The 26,121-nt window shown below is 35.4% G+C and overlaps 3 protein-coding genes across 4 annotated transcripts; 2 read left to right on the plus strand and 1 right to left on the minus strand.

The window, feature by feature from the left end:
* On the minus strand, positions 1,738-12,112 carry LOC109726385 (ubiquitin carboxyl-terminal hydrolase 5). 2 transcript variants are annotated; one of them, XM_020255936.1, is made up of 13 exons: positions 11,877-12,112; positions 10,226-10,483; positions 9,516-9,660; positions 9,004-9,063; positions 8,831-8,926; positions 7,615-8,037; positions 6,840-6,980; positions 6,576-6,746; positions 5,871-6,128; positions 5,366-5,514; positions 4,196-4,735; positions 3,170-3,443; positions 1,738-2,430 (listed from the first exon to the last, which is right to left on the minus strand). In XM_020255936.1, the coding sequence occupies exons 1-13, from the start codon at positions 12,005-12,007 to the stop codon at positions 2,248-2,250; spliced, it is 2,829 nt and encodes a 942-aa protein (XP_020111525.1). In that variant the 5' UTR covers positions 12,008-12,112; the 3' UTR covers positions 1,738-2,247. The 2 variants fall into 2 exon arrangements, with proteins under 2 accessions (XP_020111525.1, XP_020111526.1); XM_020255937.1 differs by having other exon boundaries at positions 4,196-4,711; positions 11,877-12,111.
* LOC109726398 (eukaryotic translation initiation factor 3 subunit H) lies at positions 14,503-20,490 on the plus strand. Its single transcript, XM_020255963.1, has 12 exons — positions 14,503-14,634; positions 14,791-14,870; positions 15,791-15,907; positions 16,063-16,166; positions 16,442-16,508; positions 17,063-17,196; positions 17,281-17,329; positions 17,798-17,869; positions 17,964-18,065; positions 18,153-18,220; positions 19,134-19,286; positions 20,208-20,490. Exons 1-12 carry the CDS (start codon positions 14,625-14,627, stop codon positions 20,263-20,265), a joined length of 1,014 nt encoding a protein of 337 aa, XP_020111552.1. The 5' UTR covers positions 14,503-14,624; the 3' UTR covers positions 20,266-20,490.
* Positions 21,574-24,530, plus strand: LOC109726399 (photosystem I reaction center subunit XI, chloroplastic). The gene is made up of 3 exons (XM_020255964.1): positions 21,574-21,871; positions 23,593-23,681; positions 23,786-24,530. Exons 1-3 carry the CDS (start codon positions 21,692-21,694, stop codon positions 24,186-24,188), a joined length of 672 nt encoding a protein of 223 aa, XP_020111553.1. The 5' UTR covers positions 21,574-21,691; the 3' UTR covers positions 24,189-24,530.

The raw sequence follows: 26,121 nt of genomic DNA on the forward strand, positions 1-26,121 counted from the left end.
ATATATATAGAGTAGAGCTTAGAATACTCTCAAAAGCACCAATAGGTTGGTACTTTTGAATTTTTAGCCCTTGGATGGAGAAATGTAGGGCTGAGATGATGGTCGTAGGTGATGGTAGGTGAAATAGTATTTGATCTAAAGGTTATTAATAATCAAGGAGTAGATCCAAGGGTTAGAAACTTAGAAGCACCAATGAGATGGTGCTTCTAAAAGTATTCTAGCTTAATTCTATATATATGCTGCCATGTGCGTGCGACCCGCGCCCGTGCGCTGCGCACGCCCCCGCCTGCGCTGAAAAAAAAAAAAAAAAAAGTAGGTCCCACCGAAGGCCCCGCCAAATGCGGGGAGGCTATGGTGGAACTCAACTTTTATTATATCTATAGACTATAGATAATATGTAGGTATAAATACGATGTAATTGGCGATGCATTCTTGCAGTTGCACTTGAAGTAGCTACAGCTGTATGTGTCGGATATTGTTTTAAAGTGCGGTAACTATAAATAATGTAGTTGGTTATAATCAGTTAAAAGCTAGGGCAAACTTTAATATTTTACTTTGTCATCCGTGGTTTGAAAAATCGAGTTTAATTATTACGTGGTATAGCAAATTTTTATTTTGTTACAATGTAGTTTAGAAAATTATATTTAATTATTTTATGATATTAATTTTGTTTCACTTTACAGACTTATTTTTAAACATGGTATCATTTTATAGTTTTCAAAAAAAATTTACTTTACAATCCTATTTAATAATTATTTTTTTTTGTTAAAATAAATGTAAAATTATATGATAGTTAAGCATAACTTTTAAAATTATAGGATGGCAAAGTAAAAATGCGCTATATCACGGAAGGGCAACTTGAAGTTTATCCTAAAAATTATAATAAAAAATTTTATCATTTCATATGCAGCGCGGCGAGGTTATCATCATCGGAGGAAAAAAATTAAATAATTTTTTAGTTTAAAAAGTGATTTGTTAGATAATTTTTTGTCTAAGGCTTCGTTTGGGATTGCAGGGAGATTACAGAAACCGTTTGTTTCCGTACATAATATTGCGTTTCGCATATCGCGATGAGTCGGTTACGATATATTTTTTACGGTCCCACCGGAGAACGCAGAAGCATATTCCTATATGCTTTTTCCTCAACTCCATTTTATCTAAGAGTGTTAAATAGACCTCAATACCAAACTAAGCCTAAGTAACTTTTTCCCAAATCACTATCCAGCTGTTGTACTAAAGCCTCATGTTTGCAGTTCCAACTACAATAGTTGGATGGCTACTAAACAGACGTTTTTAAATTGCGTATCATCATATAGTTTTCAAAATATTTTACTTCACTATCGTGATAAGTCTTTTATCGAAACAAAAATAAAATCACAAGATAGTTAAGTATAAAACTTTAAAACTAACGGATGACAAAGTAAAAAATATGTTATGCCGCGAGATGGCAACCTGTTTACCCTAAATATTATAATCACAATTTGTATCATTTCACATCATCACATGCCGCGTCGCGATATTATCCCCAACGGATGAAAAAAAAACAAAAAAAACAAAGTTTAAAAGGTGATATTAGATAAACTTTTGCCTAAATCACTATGCTTACCTCATGTTTGCAGTTCCAACTAGCGTTGTTGGATGCTGATTGATGCAATCCACACCGTAAAATTGATTTACAATTGCAGCAGCAACTGCACGAAACCAAACAGACCCTTGACATGCACAGTACAAGACGACTTCATTAAAATATTTTACAGTCGAATATGCGCGAAGATCAATAAAAGTAACAGTTGCTTCTACATACTATCTTAACCCTGATTGCGAGAAATGTAATTAGTTTCCACATCAATATAACTGTTTAATTCTACAATAACAAAATGTATTTCGCAATATAATCTAAATAATAATCTACAGATACTACTCAATGGCTCTACCTCCATTCTAAACAGGATTCCTTCTAGAAGGGCTTTTCTGTGTGTATGTATACATACATAGCTCACATAAATAACTGAGACTCTTAATATCTTACAAATTGCCCCCCCTCTTCAGTTACACTAATTTTGTAGCACTTTGGAAATGAGCTGCAAACCTGCAAATTGCCGATTCTGCGATTATAGGCGGAGACTTTTCGCACCATTCTTGATACCGAGAACATCGCATCCACGTAATGAACATCGAAAATTACATGGCTTTGATAGGGGACATAACTTGAAAGAAAATGATTTTGTTTCTTTGTGTCTATTTATTTTATCTCCGACTGAAACTGTGCGTAGGGTTCGCGCAGGATAGAGCTCCGTTACTGATGGCCGCGTCTTCTACTTTAATTCGGCGGTAGAAGAGAACGTACGCCGCCGCCGACTTCACCTCGTCCTCGTTGATGGGCGAGATGTGGCTGTCGTCGAAATTATACCATCTGTTTTCATCTAAGAGCTGCCGGAAGAAAAAGGTGCAAGTCCGCATTAGAAAGTCAAAAATAAGAAAATTTTGAAACAGAAAAAAGTTGTCTTTTCACGGGTTTCAAAGTTCCTGTATTGGTAACAAAATTATCACACATTACAATGATCAATTCTGGACAGTACATGATAACACAGCCTGCACATAATTGATCACGACACACACGTAACTTAATGAGAGAAAGTGAAATCGACAAATGACAAGAACCTGCCTACCCCAAAAATGACACAACATGAGCAATATGACGCGAATGAGAAATACTTTAATTTTCTAAGCATTTGAAGGTTCTATTACAAACATTTAGATGAATATTCCAATGACAAGACTAGCGCAATAGCCATTAAAGCAGAAGCTCTAATTTGATGGCTCTGATTCTGCTGCGGATGGAAGCTGTTGGGGAGATTTTCATGAGAAAGCGTCATGCGCATCGTCAAATTGGTAAACATAAACAACACTTACGAAACTCTGGCTCAGTCAAGCATGGCATGCCTAAGTCTGTAAACCAATTTACAGGAGATTCTCAAGAAGATATCTAAGAGTGCTTGTTTTGGCTAAGTAGATGATATGGTCATATAGTTTCATTCTCTCACCAGTAGTGAGAGAGAGAGAGAAAAAAATTAACACATTATTATGAAAAAAGAGCTGGGAATAAGTTAATAATTCAGTGCAGAAAAAGATCGAGCAAAAATTCAATAAAAAATTTATGGAATCGAACCTTAATATGTGAAGTGTAATGCCCGCTTGCCATGCTTCCATAGTGATTGATCAGGGCATACAGCTGATAAATTTGACACTGGGGGCTTTTCTTGTTGGCGACATAATTTGTCAAATCCAAGTCATGAATGGGGAAATTGATGAAGGTTTCCAACTTGTGCTTTGTAGAACGGCTAAAGGAGAACCTCTTAAGATGAATAACCAAAACCTCCGGAAGCCTCCACAGGTCCAACTTCTTGCTGGCTTGCCTTTGCTCCTTGCATCTCGGACAGTACCTTAGGTTAATTGCATCAATAAAGTGGCTTAAATATCAAAAGAAAGCATGGGTTATAATGATAAGATGGAAAACCGAAATATTATTCACCGAAAAATAGAACGTTACATACACACATCCAATCAACTGGTAATTTCAGAGGGGAAAAATGGAATAAAAGCAGATGGTTGTACTTGGACTATTCAGAAATTTCATCTATATTTTGTTTAGTGCAACTTGTTTAACATTTCATTAACAAAAAAATTGCATGCATACCCCTCCAAATATACGTTAGTTGGAAACTAGATATTGAACTTTTAAGTTTTTTGGTTTTGAACCTCTCAACTGGCATACTAATATACTCTTTAACTTGGGAAAATTCCATCAGAGCTCAATGGTTATTCTTCTAACAGATTTCACTTAATGGAAACTTTTATTCTTAACAGAACAATTTGTAGCTTTCCCTTGGAAGCCATAGAATTCTAACTGAACCGCATATGACTATTCTCAAATCAAATGACATTTCATTTAGTGTCCCAGATCATAAAAGTTCAGAGACCTATATCAAACTACCAACATTTGAAGGGTTAGACCTGCAAGATTTTATGTTTTCATTAAAAGATTAAGCATCATCAAGCAATGACAGATAGAGCCCTCTTTGAAAGGGATTTAAACAGTCTTATTGCAAATCAAAGAGGACTTTGCTCCTTTTCTTGAGTCTACTGATTCAAAGGGATAAAGCGTCTATACTCTGTAGTAGATATAACAACTAACCACATGTCTTCAGGTACTAGAGGCTCTTCCCTCAAGAAAGCATCGAGGCACGCATATAGGGAGAGGGGTTCACCACGTGTTCTTTTGGGTGCAGGTGCGTACTTGAAAAGTTCCGGAATGTTCTCCAGATGATGGATATCAAACCTTTTCAAATCCTTCTTGGACCAATTTATAAAGACAATAATTGGCGAAGCTAATGATGCCAGATTTATAGGATTCTCCTCTTCCGACAAATCAATGCATTCATCATTTTCATCGAGCAATTGAAGATGCATCACAGGGGACGTGGTTGTTTCAGAATCACTATCTGTGTCTCTAGAGTCGTTTTCTTCATTGCTGCTTGAATTCCGAAGGGTCAAAGATTGATGCCCTTCATGTTGTACCAAGGGAGCCAGCATGGTGCGGACCATCATGTGGATATCGGTGCCTGTGACAGTTTGATCGCATGTGATTGGTGTGATGAGAGGCGTGCCATATGGTTTCCACACCGTAGAACTGCTATTGTTCCCGGGCTCCCTGCAACGAATGAAGTTGAACCATCTGATGCAAGAGGAAAACGACAAACAAAATATCCATGGAACAGTAAATGGTAAGAAAATTATATAAAAGACTTGGTAGAAGAAGAACCCCTTCCCCCAAGTATTGTAATTTCTAACTTTGCCCTCTTTATGTGTGGAAACTTATGAATTACCTCCTTGAACTACAAAAAATTTAGTCACTCTTCGTCAGTGTTCAGTTCAGTGAAATCTGTTGCTATGCTCATACGTAAATAGGGTGAAATATAGGTTCTAAGATTTCAGGGAAGATATTGTAGTGATAGGGGTTGCCCGCATTTAGCCTAATAAGATAAAGGAAGCCTCGAGTATAAAATAAAAATCTACGCCCTTTGTTTGGAACTATTGCCTTTTTCCGTAAACACAGACTCTATGAGATAGTGTGCATGGGCGGATGCCGGAATTTTTGCAGCCCATACATCTGCGTTAGGCAACAAAAAACAAAAACTTAGTAGGTACTTTTTTTGCTTCTTTGTTCTCTTAAAGTCCATCCATCAACATATCCAATCAAATAGAATTAGCATTATATATATATATATATATATATATATATATATATATATATATATATCAGTGACAATAGCTAACCGAGGCCCAAGTATTCAGGAGAACTTACATTTCCTCACGACGGTGCACAAACTGAATGTAAGTTGAATCCAGGCCTAAGGTTTGGACCCTATAGGCTACAATATGATCATCATCCTTAATGGTAGATAGCAGCACTGATGGATCCTCCAGAAAGTGATGAATAAAATGACCACGAATCTGAAAAATATTTCTCTTAGTGAGCCATATGTTAAGATTATAACATATATGTAAATATATACCAACACAAAATTATCCATTTACATTTTACATTAGTTGTAGATTCTTCCAAAATTTGAATTAGCATATATGCATGCCAAAAACTCAATTTCTTACATATATACGTCGTACTCCCAAAACATCCCTCTATTAAAAATTCCCTGATAAAAGTGTACTTTCAAGGGGCATAACGAAATTAGATGACTCCCGAACACTTACGGTAATATGAAATTAAAATTACAGGGTTACACATGTAAATAGGTGATTTTACAGGATACATATAAACAGCATGGTGTAAGTTATAAGTTATAATGTACCTCTGCAAGTAGAATTTTCTCCCCATTTTTAATTGAACAAGCGGAGCTTAAAGCTTGGATCAAATCCCTGCACCGGCCTTGCTTGGGCACACTTACGGTGCAAGGGGTAGGCAATGTGCTTCCATCAATGTTAAAGACCATAACAGTTACAGTTCGCGACGAGGTTGATTGTAGAGGTAGCGAAAGGTACATGAACGGATCAAAGGTCACCGAAACTTTTCCGCATACAGGGCAAACCAATGTTGATTTGTATTGACCCTGTAAAATTTGTATTTACACAGGCATAAAGTAACTAAGCATTTTCGCAAATACGGGCAATGCACAATTCAGGAGTCACCGATATAGTATTTACAGACTTTTGGAAATATAGGAAATAACATAATAAGAAATATGCAAACAAATCATTTAGCATTAGATAAAAAGGATTCCCATCAAAATCAGGCCCAGTAAAAGTAGCCACAGAGCTTGCACCTAATGAAGTCATTTATTTTTTTCCCAGAACAATCAACTGATGCACCACAGAATGAAGAATAATTTCTCCTATTTTAATAATATTCACTAAAGAACAAATTACCAAAGCCCACTGTGGCACCATAATGACCCATACTACGTGCCGAATATGGTTACCTTACCGAGAAAAGGAAAGGAAAAAAAAGGAAGGTGACAGGCCAAACCAAAGCGAGCACCACAGTTTTGAGAACTGACCTGGCATACATCAACAATGATTGAATCATTTCGAGCAATGTGATTCGCCCAATACTCATCTGCAACTTCCTCATCGGACCGTCCATCGGCATCATTAGTTCTTATGTAGGGCTTGTGCTTAACACGATTCAGATCTTCATGAAGTCCATCCAAGAGGAATGCTAAGAGCTCCTAAAATGTATAGGAAAAAAAAAATACAGATCAACATTTAGCAAATTATCAAAAATAGTTAAATGCTAGAATATGAAATTGGGGATACTCGACCTGGGAATCATGCTGACTATAGCCACTGAATTGAGGTGCAAAACGAGCGAGCTTTGATTTGAATGGCCGAGGAGAAATGGGAGTGCGCCCAGGAGCCCACAGCTTCCTTAGTAGCTCCCCAAAAGCTAAAGCAAGCTCACCCTACATGACTACCAACAAAGGTTAGTGTACTTTAAAAAATGCACATAATGTAAACTTGTACTTTTTATCTACAAAGAATCCAGAGAATGTAAACATAAGTAAATGCTACATTATGAATGCCCAAAAATATGCTGCAAGCTAAGTCTTAAATAGTATTTACATTCAGTATGGATGAATAAAAATATGGGTGTATAATGATAGAAAAGCCACTAAATCTTTACTTTATTGACTAGAACTTAGTCATCAGCATAACCGAGTGTTTAACTTGTATGGAAAAAATTCAATAACAGAAGGCCCATTTAAACGATTATACCTGAAATAGAATTATGCAAAATAAAACCATAATGCTGGGGTCCAAAATTGCTCATCAAGTGCGAGATAAACTGTTGATCATAAGTAGAAAATTCAAAGACTACAGAACATTTTAGCGCTAATTATATGTGCATTTAGACATGGTTAAGCAGTTTATTTTAGTTCTACATTTAAAGTAGTGTTTTCCAACTGTCTGATTGTTTCCAATAGATGAACAGCTTAAACACTTGAATCTCACAGAAAAAGCATAACAAGGAATACAAAATGTAAATTGAAAAATGGGTTCACGAGCTTCTCAATAAGCAAGCAAAGAGATACTTACAACCATGCCCAACGGATTCTGCCAATTAATTTCTTGGCGATAATCTTCACGAAAGTACCTAGCAAACTCTGGTGTATGTACCAGACATTGTACTGCACTGTTCATAAAACAGGTATTCCCAAGATTTAGCAGTCCTGTAAGACCCACAGGAGTTCCTCTAGTAGTAATGCTATGTGTTATATGCAAATTATTATCCAATTCACTGCTTGGGGAAGTCAAATACTGGCTTTGCGAGAACTCGGAACTGCAGCTTCTTGAAGCACAGTTGTTTGTCGAGAAATTCTCAGCAATGGACAAGCTCGATCTAGAAGGTTCCACAATTATAGAAAGGGAATCTTTTTCGTTACATCCATTTTCTTGTATTGAGCTCATGCACCCTCCATCTAAACTGCCATTTCCATCGCTTAGGACCTCTACCAAAATCTACCAACAAAAGAACAACGGAAACAAAAAGAGTAAAAAAAAAAAGGTACAACCAGTGATAACAATCAACAACTGATGAACTTGTCCCAGAATAGCATAGAATTCAAGAAAAGATATCCAAGATAGGCATAAGTCATTGTTCGGCCTGGCTTCTAGAAAAGCTTGGATACTCCATAAAACATAAGCTTTAACTGATTAGGTAGTGAGCCAATGACAGTTCTGAGGCAGACTAAGGGGTCTAACTATTTTGATATTCCATTCCATTGTCGATATCGAATACAAATATCTACTTCAGCAAATGAAAAATCTATTGCTTTCATTGCACCGAGAGACTAAAATGAGCTTTTGGGCCCCATAGAGAAATATTTTTGTACATCACTGCAAGAATAGCATCCGAAAAAGGTGATGATTTTGTAGAAGAAAAGAAAAACAAACATAGTTATTGCATTTTATTTTACAACTTAAACCCACTTTTTTGTTTTTGCAACTTAGAATGCTGCTAGCTGAAATCAAAGAAGCATATATTCATCACAAGGAGTGGTTGGCGCATTTCAATACATAAAGGAAGATATCACACATCAAAACTGAAAAAACCAAAATAATTGGTCAAAGTTGCATAATCTAAAAAGCACACAGAATTTTTTTTCTGAAAATGCCCAATAAAAGAAACTATATGCATGAATACTAGTGCTAGTTGGTCCAACTCTCAAGCCAAAGCAGAAATTAGACACTACTCAAAATACTGTAAACCGTAAACATAACTGAAAACACAAAACAAAAACTAAGAACACACATGTTGATCCATCTGAATATTGGCATCATCAAGGGTTTGCTCCATGTTGTCCATCAAGGCATGTTTCTGCTGACCATAGTAGTCCCATATACATATCTGCATATGTATATAAAATGAAAGTTGGTAGCCTAACAACAGAGTCTAAAGATTGAGAAAATGAATAATGTCCTTACTTGATCCAAGATCAAATCAAAAACCTCGCAAGCCTTTTTGTGAAGCTCACTAACTGTTTCCTATCCAACAGAAGCAAGCTCCAAATTAGTCTATTTTGTCTAAATTGGCATTTTAACAAAGTAAGGAATATAAATCTAGTTACCAATAAAATTCCAGTAAATCTTAAGAGAACCACAAATTTCAGAACAAAACAGCTTGTCATAGTTCTCAGAGAAGCATGCATGGTCTCTAACGCCAAAAGTACTAACCATTACGTGGCATATGTGCTTCTAGGAGTATGCAAAATTACCCCTTCAAAGTTGGCATTTGTGTGTGTGCCACTGAAAACCACACTTTAACCTCTGCATACTTGTGGGGATCTATATGTAAAAATGGTTTCTGCATAAATGCTCTAGGCAAAAGTATGGATGCAAAAAAATTACATGGGCACACAGGCGGTACACAGGCCTATACCAACTTTGCAAGGGTATTTGCAAAATGTCGGGTATTTTCCGAAAATTTTACACAATACCTTCTTGCTTATCCTAACAACAGCACGCTCTCCTTTTGGCATCAAAAGCAACTGAAGCCGCAGAGGATAGACTTCTATAGCTAAATCAGTCTGAGATAGACCTGTGTTGATAGCTTTTCTTGGTAATGTTGGTCCTCCACCATACCTGCAAAGGGCAGTTAACTTTTAGGCTAAACAAGGCAACACGTCTTAAAGAATCTCACAGTTCTAATCTGGAAGGATGATCATCATCAGCATTCAATCCTTTCATATCAGGAAGTACAGATATGAATCATTGGATTCGATGTTTGAAGGTTAAATCACATTAAATGTCCTCAACCTCTCATCTATGTTTCAGTTTAATCACCAACCACTCAAGTGCTAGAATCCAATCACTAACTTTTACAATTTTTTTTTGTGATTTTACCCTCCCGGTTTAAGTTGTTCCGTCAAATTGAACATAAGTACTCATGTAATCATAATCAAAGTGCCATGAAAGCAACACTTTAATTTCTCATATTGTGAATATCGGGGCATTTCCATCCAATTTAATCTAAATGAAAAGGAAAAGAGCGTAACTAATTGGAAAGGTTAGGGACCCGATTGAAATAACCAAAAGATATAGCAACCAAATGAAAACATCCCAAAAAGGGAGAGGGAACCCGAATATAATTTATTAATAACCAATATGTCATGTTGTTCGATCCTTTCTTGTAATCATCACAACTTACCAACCATACAACTTTTCCCAAACTTGCTGTGGTAGCAATATATAGTCACGGCCTTCAACTAAAGTTTCATGAAGTTCAATTTCAACATTAGAGACCTCAGACACCACATCATCTATTAAATCTGAATTATCAATAGCAGCTGGTCTTCTCGAAGTGCTTGAAACTGATTCATGATGATAAGAGCCATATGAAGACAATCCATTATTTGCTGTACTAACTGCTTCTTGAGTTACATAATCAACCCAATGCTGCCACCATCTGTGCAGATAGCAAATAAAAACTTAAGTTCCAAATAACGGAAAATACGAGTGAGAGTGCTTCATCAACAGAGGTTATAGAATCTTTATAAAGTTGCTCCAAATGTAACAGACGGGCAAAAGAAAAAAAATCCTAAAGAGAGCGCAAAAAAAATATAGTGCAACATGCAGGCAAAATTATGTGAAACAGCTATGTATTACATTCAATATGGGCAAAGCATCTTATAGATGCCCTCAAAAGTTAGAAATAATTAGGAAGAAATTTTAGAAAGCAACAATTCCTTTCTTCCTGTAATGATATCCGTCCATTAAATAAATTTGAAAAACGAAAATCCCTCTAAACAAGGGGCTCGAGAAGACCCTAATATTTCGCACAATTTGAAGAATGTAAAATCTCCTTCTCTGCTTGTTTTGTAATTGTCTTTTACCTTAATTCAAAGGGTTTTCCGTAAAAATTTTATGATTTTCTTCTTCTCTTTTTTGTTTCCCGGCTGCACAATTTGGTCTTTTCATAGTTAATAGTAACTAACCACATTCGTCCAGATTGAAGATCATATTGAGTCCAAAAGACATTTTCTGTTCTATCACAAATCTCGAATTGGCATTTGTTTTTTTATTGGGGATAGCACACACACCAGGTGCGCGATGTAATTCCCCGTGAAAATTTAGCTCCAAACCAAGGTTTTAAGTGCCCGTCGGCACGAGCCATATCCACCGTGCCGTACCGTGCCAACAAGATACCGGCACGATACAGACCCCGTACCGTTGGCACAGCTCAAAACCCTCTATTCTTTAAATTAGAAAGTAATTTCTTCAATAAAGTTCAAAAGATGTGATAAAAGGATATAATAAATAGTTTGAATATTTTGTTGCTAAAGAAAATAAATATTTCATGCTATTATGTGTCGGCACACAAGAATTTTTTTGACCGGCACGTATCGGCACGGCTCGGTACGCACCGTGCCGTACCGTGCCGGCAAGTTTCTGGCACGACCCCGTGCCACGGCATTTAAATCCTTGCTCCAAACATCCACATTCTTAATCTGCAAAACCACCAATTATTCAGCAACGACACAATGTAATGCGAACCCTAGTTCGTTATTTCCATCTGCTGTTGATCGCTCCAGAACCTAAGAGATAGTTCTCTCAAGCATATCTGAAGCAAATTTTAAGCATCAAAATGGAAAATGGCCACCAAATCGCAAACCTACAATTAACTACAGAGGAGAACCAATTGTTATCAACCTAAATCATCTAATTTCATCAAAAGTCACAAAAAATACATAAAATTTCTCAAACTATCGCTGGATCGAGACCAACACCGATCTAAGAATCACCAACTACGTTCCCGAAACGCGAGTACGATGCAGGGCATCGCCGTAAAAGGGGGCTACCTCTGCGCGATGAGGAAGAAGTTGTCGCCCTCTTTGGAATGGGCTTCTGCTGCGATGGTGATGTCCCTGATGAGGAGCCGCTCCTCCTCAGGGCTCAGCTCCGGCGACACCGCCGCCACCTCCACCTCCATCTCCGTCACATCCGCCGCTCTCTCCCTTCTCTCCCTCTCCCTCTCTCTCTCTCTCTCTCTAGGGAGAGTTGAAAATGAGGCGGTTTTGTGTTGGGTTTGTGCGTATGAGGTTTGATTCGGAGAGTAAGAGGAGAGAGGTAAGGTTACCGCCCCTGTTCTGGTCACTCGCGGCAAGAGAGGCATATTTAAGAAAAAAAAATTAGGGTTTATTTAACTTTTTTTATATTTGTTTCTATAAAAGCCCTCATGTTTTTAATGTTTAGTATGGTGTTCGGGCCTATCTGATGCTCACAAATAAAATGGAGTTGGAGTAAAAATATAAAAGGATATGCTTATGCGTTCTTCGATGGAACCGTAGAAAATAGATCATAACCGACTTATTATTAAGTTTGTGCGAAACGCAATATTACGTACGAAAATAAATATGATATTTTTTTATTGTACTTTCTCGTCGTACGTAATGCAATATTTTCGTAATTCGAAACGAAGCCTAAATACACCCCCACTGGTAGGACCAGTTAGAAAGATATAATTAATTATAGGTAAAATACTTAACTCTCGTTAGTGAATGAGATAATTTAACCTTTTTACCTCTCTTATACTTATTTGAGATGGTGGAAAGAAAGAAGATGACCCGTGGAGATTTTTGGAAAGATGTTTCTGCATCGTTTTGCCGGTTGGGACTTTTTGAGGGATATATCTATGATGGCAAAAATATCGTTTTACTTATCTTTTATTTAAAAATAAACAATGCTCTAGTGGTAATAAACCAGAAAAATAAATATGAATATTACTGGACTTTTGTAAAAATAAATATAAAAAATTGAACTTTGTAGGAATATAATTGTTAGTCGATATGTTTACAGGGAGCTGTATGAAATTAATCCTTTTTTATTAATAGGCTTTAAAAAATATGAATAATTACCTCAAAACTTCTCAACTATTTTATATACTCCTTTTTTTTTTTGTTTCAAATATTTTCTTAGTAATGCTGAGGCCTGAGGGATGCAAACAGAATGGATCATGGGGTAGGAGGGATTTCTTATCTCCCACTCCATTTTTTGTAGATGGTGGTGGATTCGGGGAAGTTTAATTTAATCGTATATTCAACCCCCACTAATCGTTTCATTTGGGATAGATCGTGGCGGGAGCTGGATCGGGGTGGATCAAAAAGAGAAAAGGGTATCCCACTTTCTACTCTATTTACTTGGCGGATCGGGCCGGATAGATCGTGGCAGGAGCTAGATCGGGGTGGATCAAAGAGAGAAAAGGGCATCCCACTTTCTACTCCATTTACTTGGCGGATCGGGCCGGATTATAGTTTTCTATATTTTTGATTCCACTTACCGCCCCATTCAGGATGAATCAGATGGAGCTTCACCAAACCAGGTCCATTTGCATTTCTAGCAACATTGCAACTTTTGTTCTATACTTAAACACTTTAATCACCAAATTTTTCTATATGTTGCCATTTATCTTTTAGTTTTTTTAAAAACAACATATTTTCTTATAAAACAATCAATTTTTACTCCATTAAAAATAGCGTAGAGAGGACAAAAATATGGTAGGCATCTGTCCCCAAACAACTTGTTTGGGGACAGAGCCGATGAGCGCTGCATGGTGTACGTGCGTCTATTGCAATCACCCCCTTTCCACCGGCTTCTCTCTCTCTCTCTCTCTCTAAAAAATTGGAGCCCACATTTTTTTTTTTTGCCGTTTCCGAGGGTCGCGACGACTCCGCCCCCAAACAAGTTGTTTGGAGGCAGATGCCCACCAAATTTTTGTTCGTAAAGAGGTCACTTGAGTATGAGCAATTAAATTGAAGTGTATAAATATGTTTAGATAAATAATTTATAGAACTTTTGTTTTCGTTTTTGGTTCAGTTTATAAAAGCTAATTAAACGAAAATTATCAAAAATTAGAAACGAAAACAAGTCAAATATAGATTGGCTTGTGATCAATCAAATATTGATATTTATATCTTCATATCGGATGTAGATATTAGGATATTAGTTAGATATAAAAATTAAAATTCGTATCCAGTAAAAATGAATTTGTATACGGATCAGATATAACTAATACCGGTATGAATAGAATATTTATTGAATACTAAAGTCTAATTAAAAAAATTGCCAATATGTATTTAAGCTCTTTAAAATTTATACAATATTAGAAATATATAGAAAAGAATTATGAATTATAAAAAAATGTCGTTGAATATGAAGTTAGTAAGAGCGTTAAATGTTGAAAATATATTAAAACTGATTTTGGATTCGGATAATCGGCATCCAAATTCAAATTCAAAAAGGAATAGTGAATTCAAGTCTAAAAAAAAATAATTTGAGATTCAAATCTAAATTGAAATCCAAGCCGTAGTGATATCGCAATCTATATCCGATAATTTTCAAATTCAGAGTCCAATTTTATAGAGTTTTGTGTAATATTAAATGCGAAGGATGTTTATACAATATTTGGATCGTTTATGGACTATACTGCAAAATAACCCTCACGCCTTTTTCCCTCGAGAGGGTGGAGGGTATAACGAAAACAAAAACAAAAGTAAAAACAAAACCCTAGTTCTCTTTTCGGCTCCGCCGTGCCCTAATCTCCTCCGACCATGGCGAATCGTAAGCATAATTTTCCCATCTTCCAATCTCGATTTTTGTTCAATAAATTCGTGAACGGATCGATCTATCATATAGATCTCAGAGGATTTGCTTCTTCTCCCTCTTTTTTTTTTTTTTTTTTTTTCTTTTTAATAATTTTTGGTTTGTGGTGCGCAGCAATGGCGCGATCTTTTCTTCAGGCCGTGGCTTCGGAGGAAGTGGCGTCGCCTCTGCGAGTGGTTCAGATGGAAGGGCTTGTAATCCCCTCAAAACCCTTTTTTTTTTAATTTTTTTCCCTAATTTATTCTTATTTTTCTGTTTTTTAATTTGAAAAAGATCGGACTTTGTGAGCATGCATGAATAATTCAAGTAATTTTATGTGTACTTTTGTTGGAGGAGCGTGGGGAAGTGCAACAATTTAATTTAATGTCATAGTTACGTATGTGTGTATATGTTGATCTTGTTATTCATCTAGGATATTGCTATTTGGAGTAGCAATATATCGGAAATCACTCAATAGCTTCTCCCTGCAGCGGATTCAGAAGCTTCGAATTGGATCTTCTGCTTTTACGCCTTGAAATCTCATTTATTCTTTTCGGACACAATCAAGTCTCTGGGCTTTTTTGTTTGCTAAACATTCTGCTAGCTGGTTTTCAGAACAGATTTTCCACTCTGAGAAGTAGTAGACATGTGTGATGTGTTTGGCAAGCTAAAATCCGGGGACTTCTCGGGTGGCAGGAAACTGAAATTAGTGGAAACTCTAATTTGAAGCTTTGTGGTGTTTCTTTGAGGCATCGTTGGGTGATGTCCGACTGAGAAGGGATCGTTCGTGGTAGTATGTTATTAGGGACTACCTGCTTGCACATTATCAAAATTTGGATGATAGTCCGTGCGACTATTCTTCATTCGTAATTCACCAAAGAAAATGCCTAACTTCATGATTTGGTCAGCTTTGCATAGAAACTAAATAGCTTGTTTTGTCATCACCCTTGAAAAGTTTTGATCCTTTATGATTGATGCTAAGGTGAAATTTGAAACGATAGATGATGCTCTCAGAGGTCCCATTCATGTCTCTCTTAATTTCTTTCCTTACTATTGCTTAATAGTTAGGAAAGCTTTTAAGATACCTTCTTGGTTAACATTTTTCATGTTATTTTTCATTCTTGGTGCAATGCAGACAGTTTTAAAGATTATTAAGCACTGCAAGGAGTTCTCCCCATCTTTAGTTACCGGTCAACTTCTTGGCCTGGACGTTGGTAGCGTCCTTGAAGTCACCAACTGTTTTCCTTTCCCGGTATGCAGCTTGGCTTTGTTCAATCTCATGAGATCTTACGTTTTAACGTCCGTTGTTTTTTTTTTCCCCTCTTATGTTCTCGCTTTTATCAGTACTGGTAATTCATTGCATTTAGGTCTCTTTGGTTAATAGTTTACTTGACCGTTCTGTTACAGATACGGGAAGAAGATGAGGAGATTGAGGCAGATGGGGCAAATTATCAGCTTGAAATGATGAGATGCTTAAGAGAGGTTAACGTAGATAACAACACCGTTGGCTGGTAAGTTTGAACCCCATAATCAGCATTTGCTGTTTATCATTTGGTCAATGGTAATTTCATGTGCGAATCATTGTTGTTATGTATATAAAATGTTGATTCATATTTCACATGTATTTTTTTTATTGAAATCTACCACTTAGCGGGAGTTATAGTAGAGAGGTGAAAAAGAAATTGTGTACACAAAACTTGCGTATCGTAATATGTTTAGTTGGTTTATAATCTTCAATCTTTGTCTATTTGTACCTAAATCAGTTATGTTTCAACTTTGCTTACAGGTACCAGTCAACTTTGTTGGGATCTTTCCAGACTGCTGAGCTGATTGAAACATTTATGAATTACCAGGTAAGAGGAGGAAACTATAGTTTCCATTTCTTCTATTGTCATATAGTAAGAAGTTTTCTTGATCGTTTCTAACTGTTTTTATCTTCAGAAAAGTTTCTTTTCTCTTGTATATATTTATATATTATTTATATTTACCTTAGAGGTAACGGACTAATAATTATATAGATAGATGCTTAGCTATATTTATTTCTTGAACTTCTCATATTGAAACATCAATCTACGAATTTTTTCTCGAGCTTTCCTTGACTAAAGAGGATATTCTATAGCTATTTGTTACTGCCTTTTCCTTTACTCTTTAATTTCTTTATTTATTCCTATTTTTCTGTTCATTAGATATAGTTCATTTCATATATAGTTGGTAGTAGAGAGCTGAGTTTTTCTTTGGGTGCATTGCTAATATATTTCTAGTTATCAGTACTGCTGTAGTGATTTCCAACTACTTATCGGGGCTTTGTTATGTAGAGCATCTCTAATATATATTATATGCATCGTCATATAATTTCTTTTTGTGTTTACTTGATTTTTTTTATTAACTTATGGAATATTTTCTCCAGGAGAATATTCGGAGATGTGTATGCATCATATATGACCCATCGAAGTCAAATCAAGGAGTCTTAGCTCTCAAAGCTTTAAAGCTCTCTGATTCATTTATGGAACTTTACCGTAGCAACAATTTCACTGGAGAAAAGTATGTGCAATATCTTGTGACAATTTCAGTAATTTGTGATAATGTACTTTTAATAAATATCGTACCTATTGTCTTTTTCTTTAGGTTGAGGGAGAAGAAATTGGCGTGGGTTGATATCTTTGAAGAAATTCCGGTACATCTTTTCTTTCTTTTGCTTTTCTGTTTCCCTTGAGATTACATGTATTTTCCTCTTGCTGAAAAGGGCAATAACATATAGATTTTATCTTGCTACCTTCACAAGAAGGCACTTGTTTTGCTCCTGCTGGTGCTTCTGTGATAGTGTTGTTGCAGGAGAGCTGTTCAAAGAAACACTTGTTACTTTTCAAATTAAATCTTTGTTAACAGCTTCCTACCAGAAGCAAAAGATTCAAATTAGAGCTTCTAAATTTTGGAGCCTAGAAGCATATTTTAGCTTCCTTCCATGGGAAAAGCTCCACATTTTACTGCTTTTCGCATTAGAGAAGCTGTTCCTGAAGCTATGCTAAGCAAGCAGTCTATATGTACTTTTTGAGGGTGCACAAGTGTCTATAATAATTCTCGTCTTTAAATGTATGCTTTTGTTTCTTTACTCTTATTTCCTTTTTGTTCTTTCTTGAATCAGATTAAAGTTTCTAATTCTGCACTTATTAGTGCATTCATGACGGAGCTGGAACCTGAGTCACCTGTTTCACAGGTGTAATACCTTTGTTCTTATTCTTCTTCACGGGCATATATTTTGACAATTTTGTTATATGTTACTCCAAATTTTACATTTTGGTTATTTTCAGTGTGATTATGACCGACTCAATTTATCAACTGCTCCATACATGGAAAGGAATTTGGAGTTCCTGATTGAATGCATGGAAGATCTTTTGTCTGAGCAAAATAAGGTATTATATTAATGGCAAACTTTGCCTTAGCTTCCATGATATAATCGAATGATGTATTGTTAAACCGAAACTATTTTTCGAATATAGTTTCAATATTATTATCGGAACCTCTCAAGGCAACAGGCGCAACAGCAAGCATGGCTTCAGAAGCGAAGGTAAATAAATACACAGTTTCTGTTTTTCTGTGCATTTACATTAGTATTGGAGGGTGTAATTTGCTTAACGATATATCGAGGGTGTAATGTAAACTTGACTCCTCAAATTAGAAGTTACCTGCAAATATTGAATTTGATTATAGTGCAAAGAGTTGGTTTTGCAGTTTTGTGTACTAAAAGATATTGAATAATAAGAAGCTACTATGTGGAGTGAAGTGATAAGAAACCTATTACGCTACTAGATTGTGGTCATCTACAAATTTTGTGGGGTGCTGGTTGGGGTTGATCATAGAGAGAAATGATGTGCATCCATTATTTTGTATCTTAAGAAAAGCTTAATGCCTATCAAAGATGACGACGGAAACTAGCAATTAATCTGAGACCATCGCAGTTCTGAAGTGTAGTGACAACAGAGAAGGATAAGGCTTCAAATTTACCCCTTCATGCACTGTAACTTTCTCCGATCAATCATGATGAGGACCAAATAATGCTTGTGCCAGCGAATCACGATATTCGTAGTTATCACCGTGTGAAAAGCCTCTAAAGTGCTTTATATTATCTGAGAAGCCTACTATTCTTATGCTACCTATATTCTAAGTTCTATTATTGTTGCCTTAAAGCTCGTTAAAGCTTCTCAATGTCCTTCCTTTTTACGATATCTGTTTTATACAATCTTGCCATTTTGGCCTCCTATTACCCTCATATAATTATCTTCCATTTGACATGTGGGAAGCATGAAATCCCATTAATCGAGTACATTTCTCTAGCATAAAAGACAGTCATGTCATTATGTTTACTATGATCTTAAGTTTTTTATTTAACCTTTTCGTTGCGAGTTCTATATGCTTCATTTGTTATTTTGGTTAGTATTTGTATTCACTTATGTGGCATCCTTCATCTTGTATCACAATAGGCAAGAGAACGTGGCAAGGAAAGCTGCTGGGGAGGAGCCATTGCCAGAAGAAGACCCATCAAATCCCATCTTCAAGCCGATTCCCGAGCCGTCACGCCTTGATAGCTATCTCATTACAAATCAAGTCGCTAATTATTGCAACCAAATCAATGGGTATGGCCCAAATGCTCTATTTCCTTTTCCAACTTTTCCGTACTTGAACCTCTGAGCCAGCCTTAAATTTTCCAAATCAAGTGTGATGCTTGCATTTATGTGTTTTGAAAATTAAAAGGTAAGATTACTATCGGCAAACATGCCATAATCCGGCACAGAATAAAAAAGATCCAATATAAATCTAATATTCATATACACTGGAATGAAGCAGACTCTATCAAATTTCATTAGAAATACAAATATAGTTGGGACATGTTGTTTACTTACCGGGAGATTGTCTGGAGATGTGCATCTCAAGGATTGACTCTTCAACTGCGCATCTTCTAAATAAGCATTTTCGCACGGCCTACGTTATGCACATGTGCGATACTCCTGATGGATTAAGAATGTCAAATTATGTATTGTTTAGCTCTCTAGGAGGAACTGTAATTGGTGTCTATATGTCAATTGCCAAATATGTGAACTTATCGAGGAACTAAATATTAACACAACGCATTATCAAGTCAATTTTTGTCATGAATAAATTGCGTCATAGTAGTATCCTAATTTATAACCTAGTCAACTGAAGAGCTGTTTTTATTTTCTTTGGCACTAATATATTCTAATTGCTTCTTATATATATTTTTTATTTTTTTTGCACTTATTGAGTAAACGACTGGCTAATTTCAAAGTAAAGAAGATTTTGAGTCGTGACATCAGCACAGAGGCCGTATCGTGTAGACATTTTATAGGCACAATACGACACTCCAGCGCACAACTTGTGCTGATGGACATTTAAATCCTTGCTCCAGTTTTTCTTTCTTTCATGTCCCTGACAGGACTACTTTGAATTTATCTTCTTCATAAGCAATTCTGCTCTCAGCTCGATAAATTACGCATATGATGATATGATGAATCTTTGTTTAAAATGAAATATTTCAGGGTCGCGGGGCAAAGTTTCAGCAGATTATACTTAATGAAGGCCTTGCACGATAACTAATTTGCGTGAATATATTGCGGCACTTCGACCTTTTTAGGCTCTGTTTCTGTATGAATACTTCTGTAATTCCATAGTAGGCATTGTGAGTTCCTTTTCTTTTATCTTTTTTAATTTTCTATGACCATGATGAGAAATTTTGATTGTGAACAATTGCTTAGACTCTACCTTTAAAAGGTGTTTGCAGTGAATTTTTAGTTAAATGCAACATAATGGAATTGTGAATTCTCTTTTCATTTTTATTTTTTTATTTTTATTTTATTTTTCCTCCTCTCCTGAAGAAGATGTATTCCTTGAAGCAAAAAATTTTGGGTCTTCTTAATAATCTCTTCATGAATTATTAGCTACATTTTTCTGGCAGAAATTTTCAGAAAAGGCAGGAAGAAGAAATTGATTCTTTATCTCTTCATTAAATATACTTTGTTTTTAAAACTAGTTTTGCCTAAATTGTGATCTATGAATCCATGATATGGGTCATGGACATGCCCTATATATTTCTATTATATATTTTTTAGAAGTTAACACAGTTTCTCTTTTGGTTGTAGATTTAGGGCATGTTTGGTGGTGCTGTAGAAAATAGTGTTAGTTGCTGTAGTGCGAAGTAGCGCAGCGCTATTGGAAGAAGCATTATGTAAAATTATATATATATTTTTTAAACTTTTAGATCTCATTATTTTTACCAAAAAAATTTCACAAGTTATATTGATATAATTTGTGCAACATAAAATAGAGTTTAACACCAATATATGTTTCAAACTACAGCTCAAAATTAAATGACTAGATATATAAATAGAAAATTATGCTATTATACTATTAATAGAATTAAGCGCTTGGTGCTGTCGAGTTTTGAGTGGGTGGTTGGTTAAATAATATAATCTAACGGATGAAAATAATTAAAAGGTAGATCTAACGGCAGAAAATACGATAGTACTCAGAATTTGGTACTGTCGATAGTATAGTAGCCCGACTCTATAAATAGATATGTGAAAATAAACAGGAAAAATATATTTTTTAAGTGAGAAAATTATTTTTTATTTTTATTTTATTTGGGGAGTAACCAAGCATTAAAAAGTGCCAAACCAATATTTATTTACCCCTTAAATTATTTATTCGGCACACTTGGCAAAAATGTACAATGCCACGTGGCATAATATTGAGAGGTATAGAGATCCTTGCAAGGGGATAAGGATAGGGTTTGGATACTCCTCTCACCCAATAGGAGCCATGAATCCCAAACACCTAATCTCAAAAAAAAAAAAAAAAAAATCCAACACATTTTTTTTTTATAACACAAAAGGACCCAATTTTAAAAACAAATATATTTCCTATTATAACCCTAGGCTCCTCCACACTCCTATACTCAAAACCCATTGTTGCATTAAAAAAAAAAAGAAAACAAAAAAGAAAAAAGAAAAAAAAAAAGGAAAAAATGGCCACAGCTCCCATGGCTAGCCAATTGAGGAGCTCCTTCCTCTCTCCCACCACCACCACCACCACCACCTCTTCTAGGGTTTTGGTCACTCCCAGGGGCATTTCTGGAAATCCACTTAGGGATCTTCACTCTAGGAGGAGGAGCTCTCTCACTGTTAGAGCTGTTGTTCCAGAGAAGGTAAGGAATTTAGATATTTCATGGCATTATTTTCCTCTTTTTTTTTCATAATATCTTAATTTGTTTAGAAATTAATGCTTTAGGGTTTGGTTAATGTAATTATAAAGATCGATACTACATAATACAGTTCAAGAAATAATTTTAACACTCTCACTTATACGACGTGTATGGTGAAAATTAGATAAATTATATTGCGTGCTCTATTAGAAAAGATTTGAACTTATGAACTCTTAAAACTACATAATATGGCTCGAAAATAATTAATGTAATTATAAAGATTAATACCATAAAATATGGCTCGGAAATAGTTCTAACACTCTCACTTACGTGTACGGTGGAGATCAGATAAACTATATCACGTGCTTTGATAAAAAGATAATAAAATAGATAGAAGATTTAAAGTGCGGGGGTTTAGGTTATGCTCTTGCACCATATTGCTTAAAAAATTGATAGAAAACGGCATAAAATTAGAATTGTCAAGAGTTTAAGCCTCTTTCGTAGTGCGGTAAGAATTTATATTTAATTATTTCTTGTAGCGATTTTTCATGTTTGGATTCCTTGAATCTGGTTAAATTCAGTCAGTAAATAGTTATCATGTGTAGTTTTTTTTTTTTTTTTTTTTTTTTTTTTTTTTTGTATATGATCATTTGAAATAATAGAAAAGAATTAATCCATGCGGATTAATGACTCTAGGTAATCAACTAATTATTTCTTTTTGTTGAGTTTAAAGCACTTAGACTCTTATTCTTGCGCAAGCTAAGCTATTATGATTATGGGAAAACTTAAAAAAACCCCATGTGGTTTCTTACTTTCTCACTTGAGTGCCCTGTGGTTTAAAGTGTATCAATTTGATGCCCTGTGGTTTCATTTTTATCTTTTTATTATCAATTTTATTTTATTTTTTTCTTAAATCAGTGACAAAGTTAAAATTAAAGAGTACTAAAGTAAATATTTGATAAATCTAGGTGAGTATTTGAAGTTTTTTATATATAATTTAACAAAATATAAACGAAAAAACTATAGAAAAGATAAAGATAAAGACAAAATCACAGGGCACCAAATTGATACACTTTAAATCACAGGACACTCAAGTGAGAAAATGCAAAACCATAGGGAGGTTTTTGAAGTTTTTCCTATTATTATTAACACTAGAAGAGCACCTTTGTTTACTTATTTAAAACTACTAGAAAAGCTTACTATAAAATTGTTAATAATTAGGAATCTTATTTTAATATTAAAAAATTATATGTTTAGCAATGGGGATTGCCGTATTTTTACATTTCTTAAAGCACTTTAGTCTAGCTCCATTTACGTATACAAATACAGTTATAAAACTATACGAATTCTCAAGTTCTAAATAATACGTAGAATCAGGTCCTTAATGTTTAAGGAAAAAAAAAACTCGTTCTTTAGTTATGAGTAGTGGGTGTGATCCGTTTTTGAATTAATGAAGTTGGTGCGTGGAGTAAGGATGCAGACGGGGCGGATCCGGGGGTGGGAGAAATTCTTCATCTTCCGCCCCGTTTTTCTGACGAATTGGGACGGATTCGGAACTAGTTATATTTTTTGTTCCCGTTTATCGTCCCATTTAGAGCAGATCGGGGTGGGAGCTTCGTCAATCCAGATCCATTTACATTCCTGGCGTGGAGCTAGGTTCTAAATTTTTATTTGTACTAATAACTCAAATATTTATTTATTTTTTTGTTGTGTGTGTTGTACAGCAAACTTATCAAGTGATCCAGCCCATCAATGGAGACCCATTCATTGGAAGCCTTGAGACCCCAATCACATCGAGCCCACTCATCGCTTGGTACCGCTAAAATAATGCGAAACAATCGTTATTCTCTAAAAAAAAAAAAAAAAAAAAAACTCAAGCCGTAGAGAATGATGTTTTTATATTTTTATATTTAACAGGTACCTGTCCAACCTCCCGGCCTACCGGACCGCAGTGAGCCCGCTCCTCCGCGGCGTCGAGGTCGGCCTGGCCCACGGCTACCTCTTAGTCGGCCCGTTCGTAATAACCGGCCCGCTCCGCAACACCCCCTACGCCGGCCAGGCCGGCTCGCTCGCCGCCGCCGGACTCGTCGTCATCCTCAGCATCTGCCTGACAATGTACGGCATCGCGTCGTTCAAGGAGGGGGAGCCGTCCGTCGCCCCCTCGCTGACGCTGACCGGCCGTAAGAAGGAGGCCGACAAGCTCCAGACGGCCGAGGGCTGGGCCCAATTCTCCGGCGGGTTCTTCTTCGGCGGCATTTCGGGGGTTATCTGGGCCTACTTCCTCCTCTACGTCCTCGACCTCCCCTACTACATTAAGTAGGGGGTACTTACGTTCTCTGCGTTATCTGCATTTAGCTCCCTCAAAACTTTTTTTATTATATTAATTGATCCCGCAAAAAGTTTGAATGCAGAAATGACCCTACGCTCTTACGCAAGATATTTTGCGTTTCTGCAACTCAAATTTGTTTGGGTTCAATTATAAAATGAAATGTTTTGAGGAGCCCAAATGCAATAAAAAAGCAAAAAAAAAAAAAAAGGAATTTAACTTTGTGTTCATTGCCCTGCTTGTATTTGTATGTTCTTAACTTGAAGAGAAGTACTCATGTTGGTTTGTATATTTGGAATGGAGAATTTTAATGGGAAATATCAATTTTATGAACTATGAATTTAATTGCTCAAAAGATAAAATAAAATGTAGTAATGGTGATATAACATTAACTTTTGTGTTTAACTGCGAAACGAAAAAAAAAAACCTTATCTCTCCTAATTGATGTTTGTTGTGTTTTTTGCCTTATTTAGAAGTGCATGCGATTATTTAATATAAAAATTTAATCGAAAGTAATATGATTATTATTTCAAAAACATCATCCATGGGGGTTCTAAAAATTAATGGCAGAAAAAAAATTATTATTTGATTTGTAAGAGAAAAGTCTTTTTTAAATGCAATATAATACATCTCCATTTATTTGAAAACATGCTAGCAACTAACTGTTCAGCATTAAATCTCTGAGTTTATATTTTTGTTTTAAACTAGCGGTGCAATTCAGCTTGTGTTCCCCACGAAATGAGTTTGAAATCGGATCATTCGTTTAGTAAACAAGCCGAACGCGAAATGAATTTTTCAGCTCATTTAAATAAACGAGCCGAATATGAGCTAGGGTCAGCTCGTTCTTGTTCGGCCGATAATAGTTCGAATACATATATTTTATATTTATATATATAAATAAATAATTATATATATAAATACAGACTTTTATTATTTTATTTTTTTAACCCAACCAATTATAAAAAAACTCATTTATATATAAACTCTCAACCATTACATCAAAATTTAATGGATAATATCTCATTAATTTCTTTTCTATATGTATATTTTTTAATCTTTTTAACTTATTGTTCATAAGCCAGCTCATATTCGGCTTCTTAATAAACTAGCTGAATACGAACTGAAATTTTTAGCTCAATATTTTAACAAGCCAGTTTGTGTTCGGCTCATTTGTGATTCGAGCAGCCGACCCAGCTCGCATTTGTTTGATAGATCGACACCCCTATTTCAAATGCTATAAACAAAAATAGAAGAATTTGTTTGGTAAATTAGAGCGACAGTTCAGGAATTAATTTGTGAAATTCGTGGAACTTGATCTCCAAATTACTTCAAAACAATTAAAAATAATTTTCGGTCCAGGAACCACGTGGTAGACCCGGTCCATACACCGCACAACACATCCTCATCAAGTCCACGTAACCGTGATATGTAACCGTTACACCGATTGATTGTTTCCCTCCTAAAAGCATCCCACACTGACAAGTCCAAAGATGCGATTTTTAGTTGGGTACAAAATGTCGAAATGTATGGCGACCCCCTTCAACTATTAGATATTTACAAATCGCTGCATTTTCTTTATTTTATTTTAAAACTCTTTGTATTTTGATATGTATGTTTAAATTGAATATTAATGTCTTTGAAATTACATTTTTATAGTAATTTTCATTAATCTTTAGTAAATAAATTGATAAGAATTATTAGATACCCCATTATAGTTTTTTCTTTTCGTCAGTCTTTTCGTTAACTTTTCGTTAAATTACATACAAAAAATATTAAATATCCCTTATAGTTTATCGAATCTTTATTTTGGTATCATTTAATTTTAACTTAATCGTTATTTTAACGAAAAAAAATAATGAAGGAAATAAAAAAAAATAAATAAATAAAACGAAAGGATACGGAAAAAATAGCATACTGAAGTGAGAAA

This window comes from Ananas comosus, linkage group 21 (assembly GCF_001540865.1).
Source record: "Ananas comosus cultivar F153 linkage group 21, ASM154086v1, whole genome shotgun sequence".
In the NCBI taxonomy this organism is placed as follows: Eukaryota; Viridiplantae; Streptophyta; class Magnoliopsida; order Poales; family Bromeliaceae; genus Ananas; species Ananas comosus.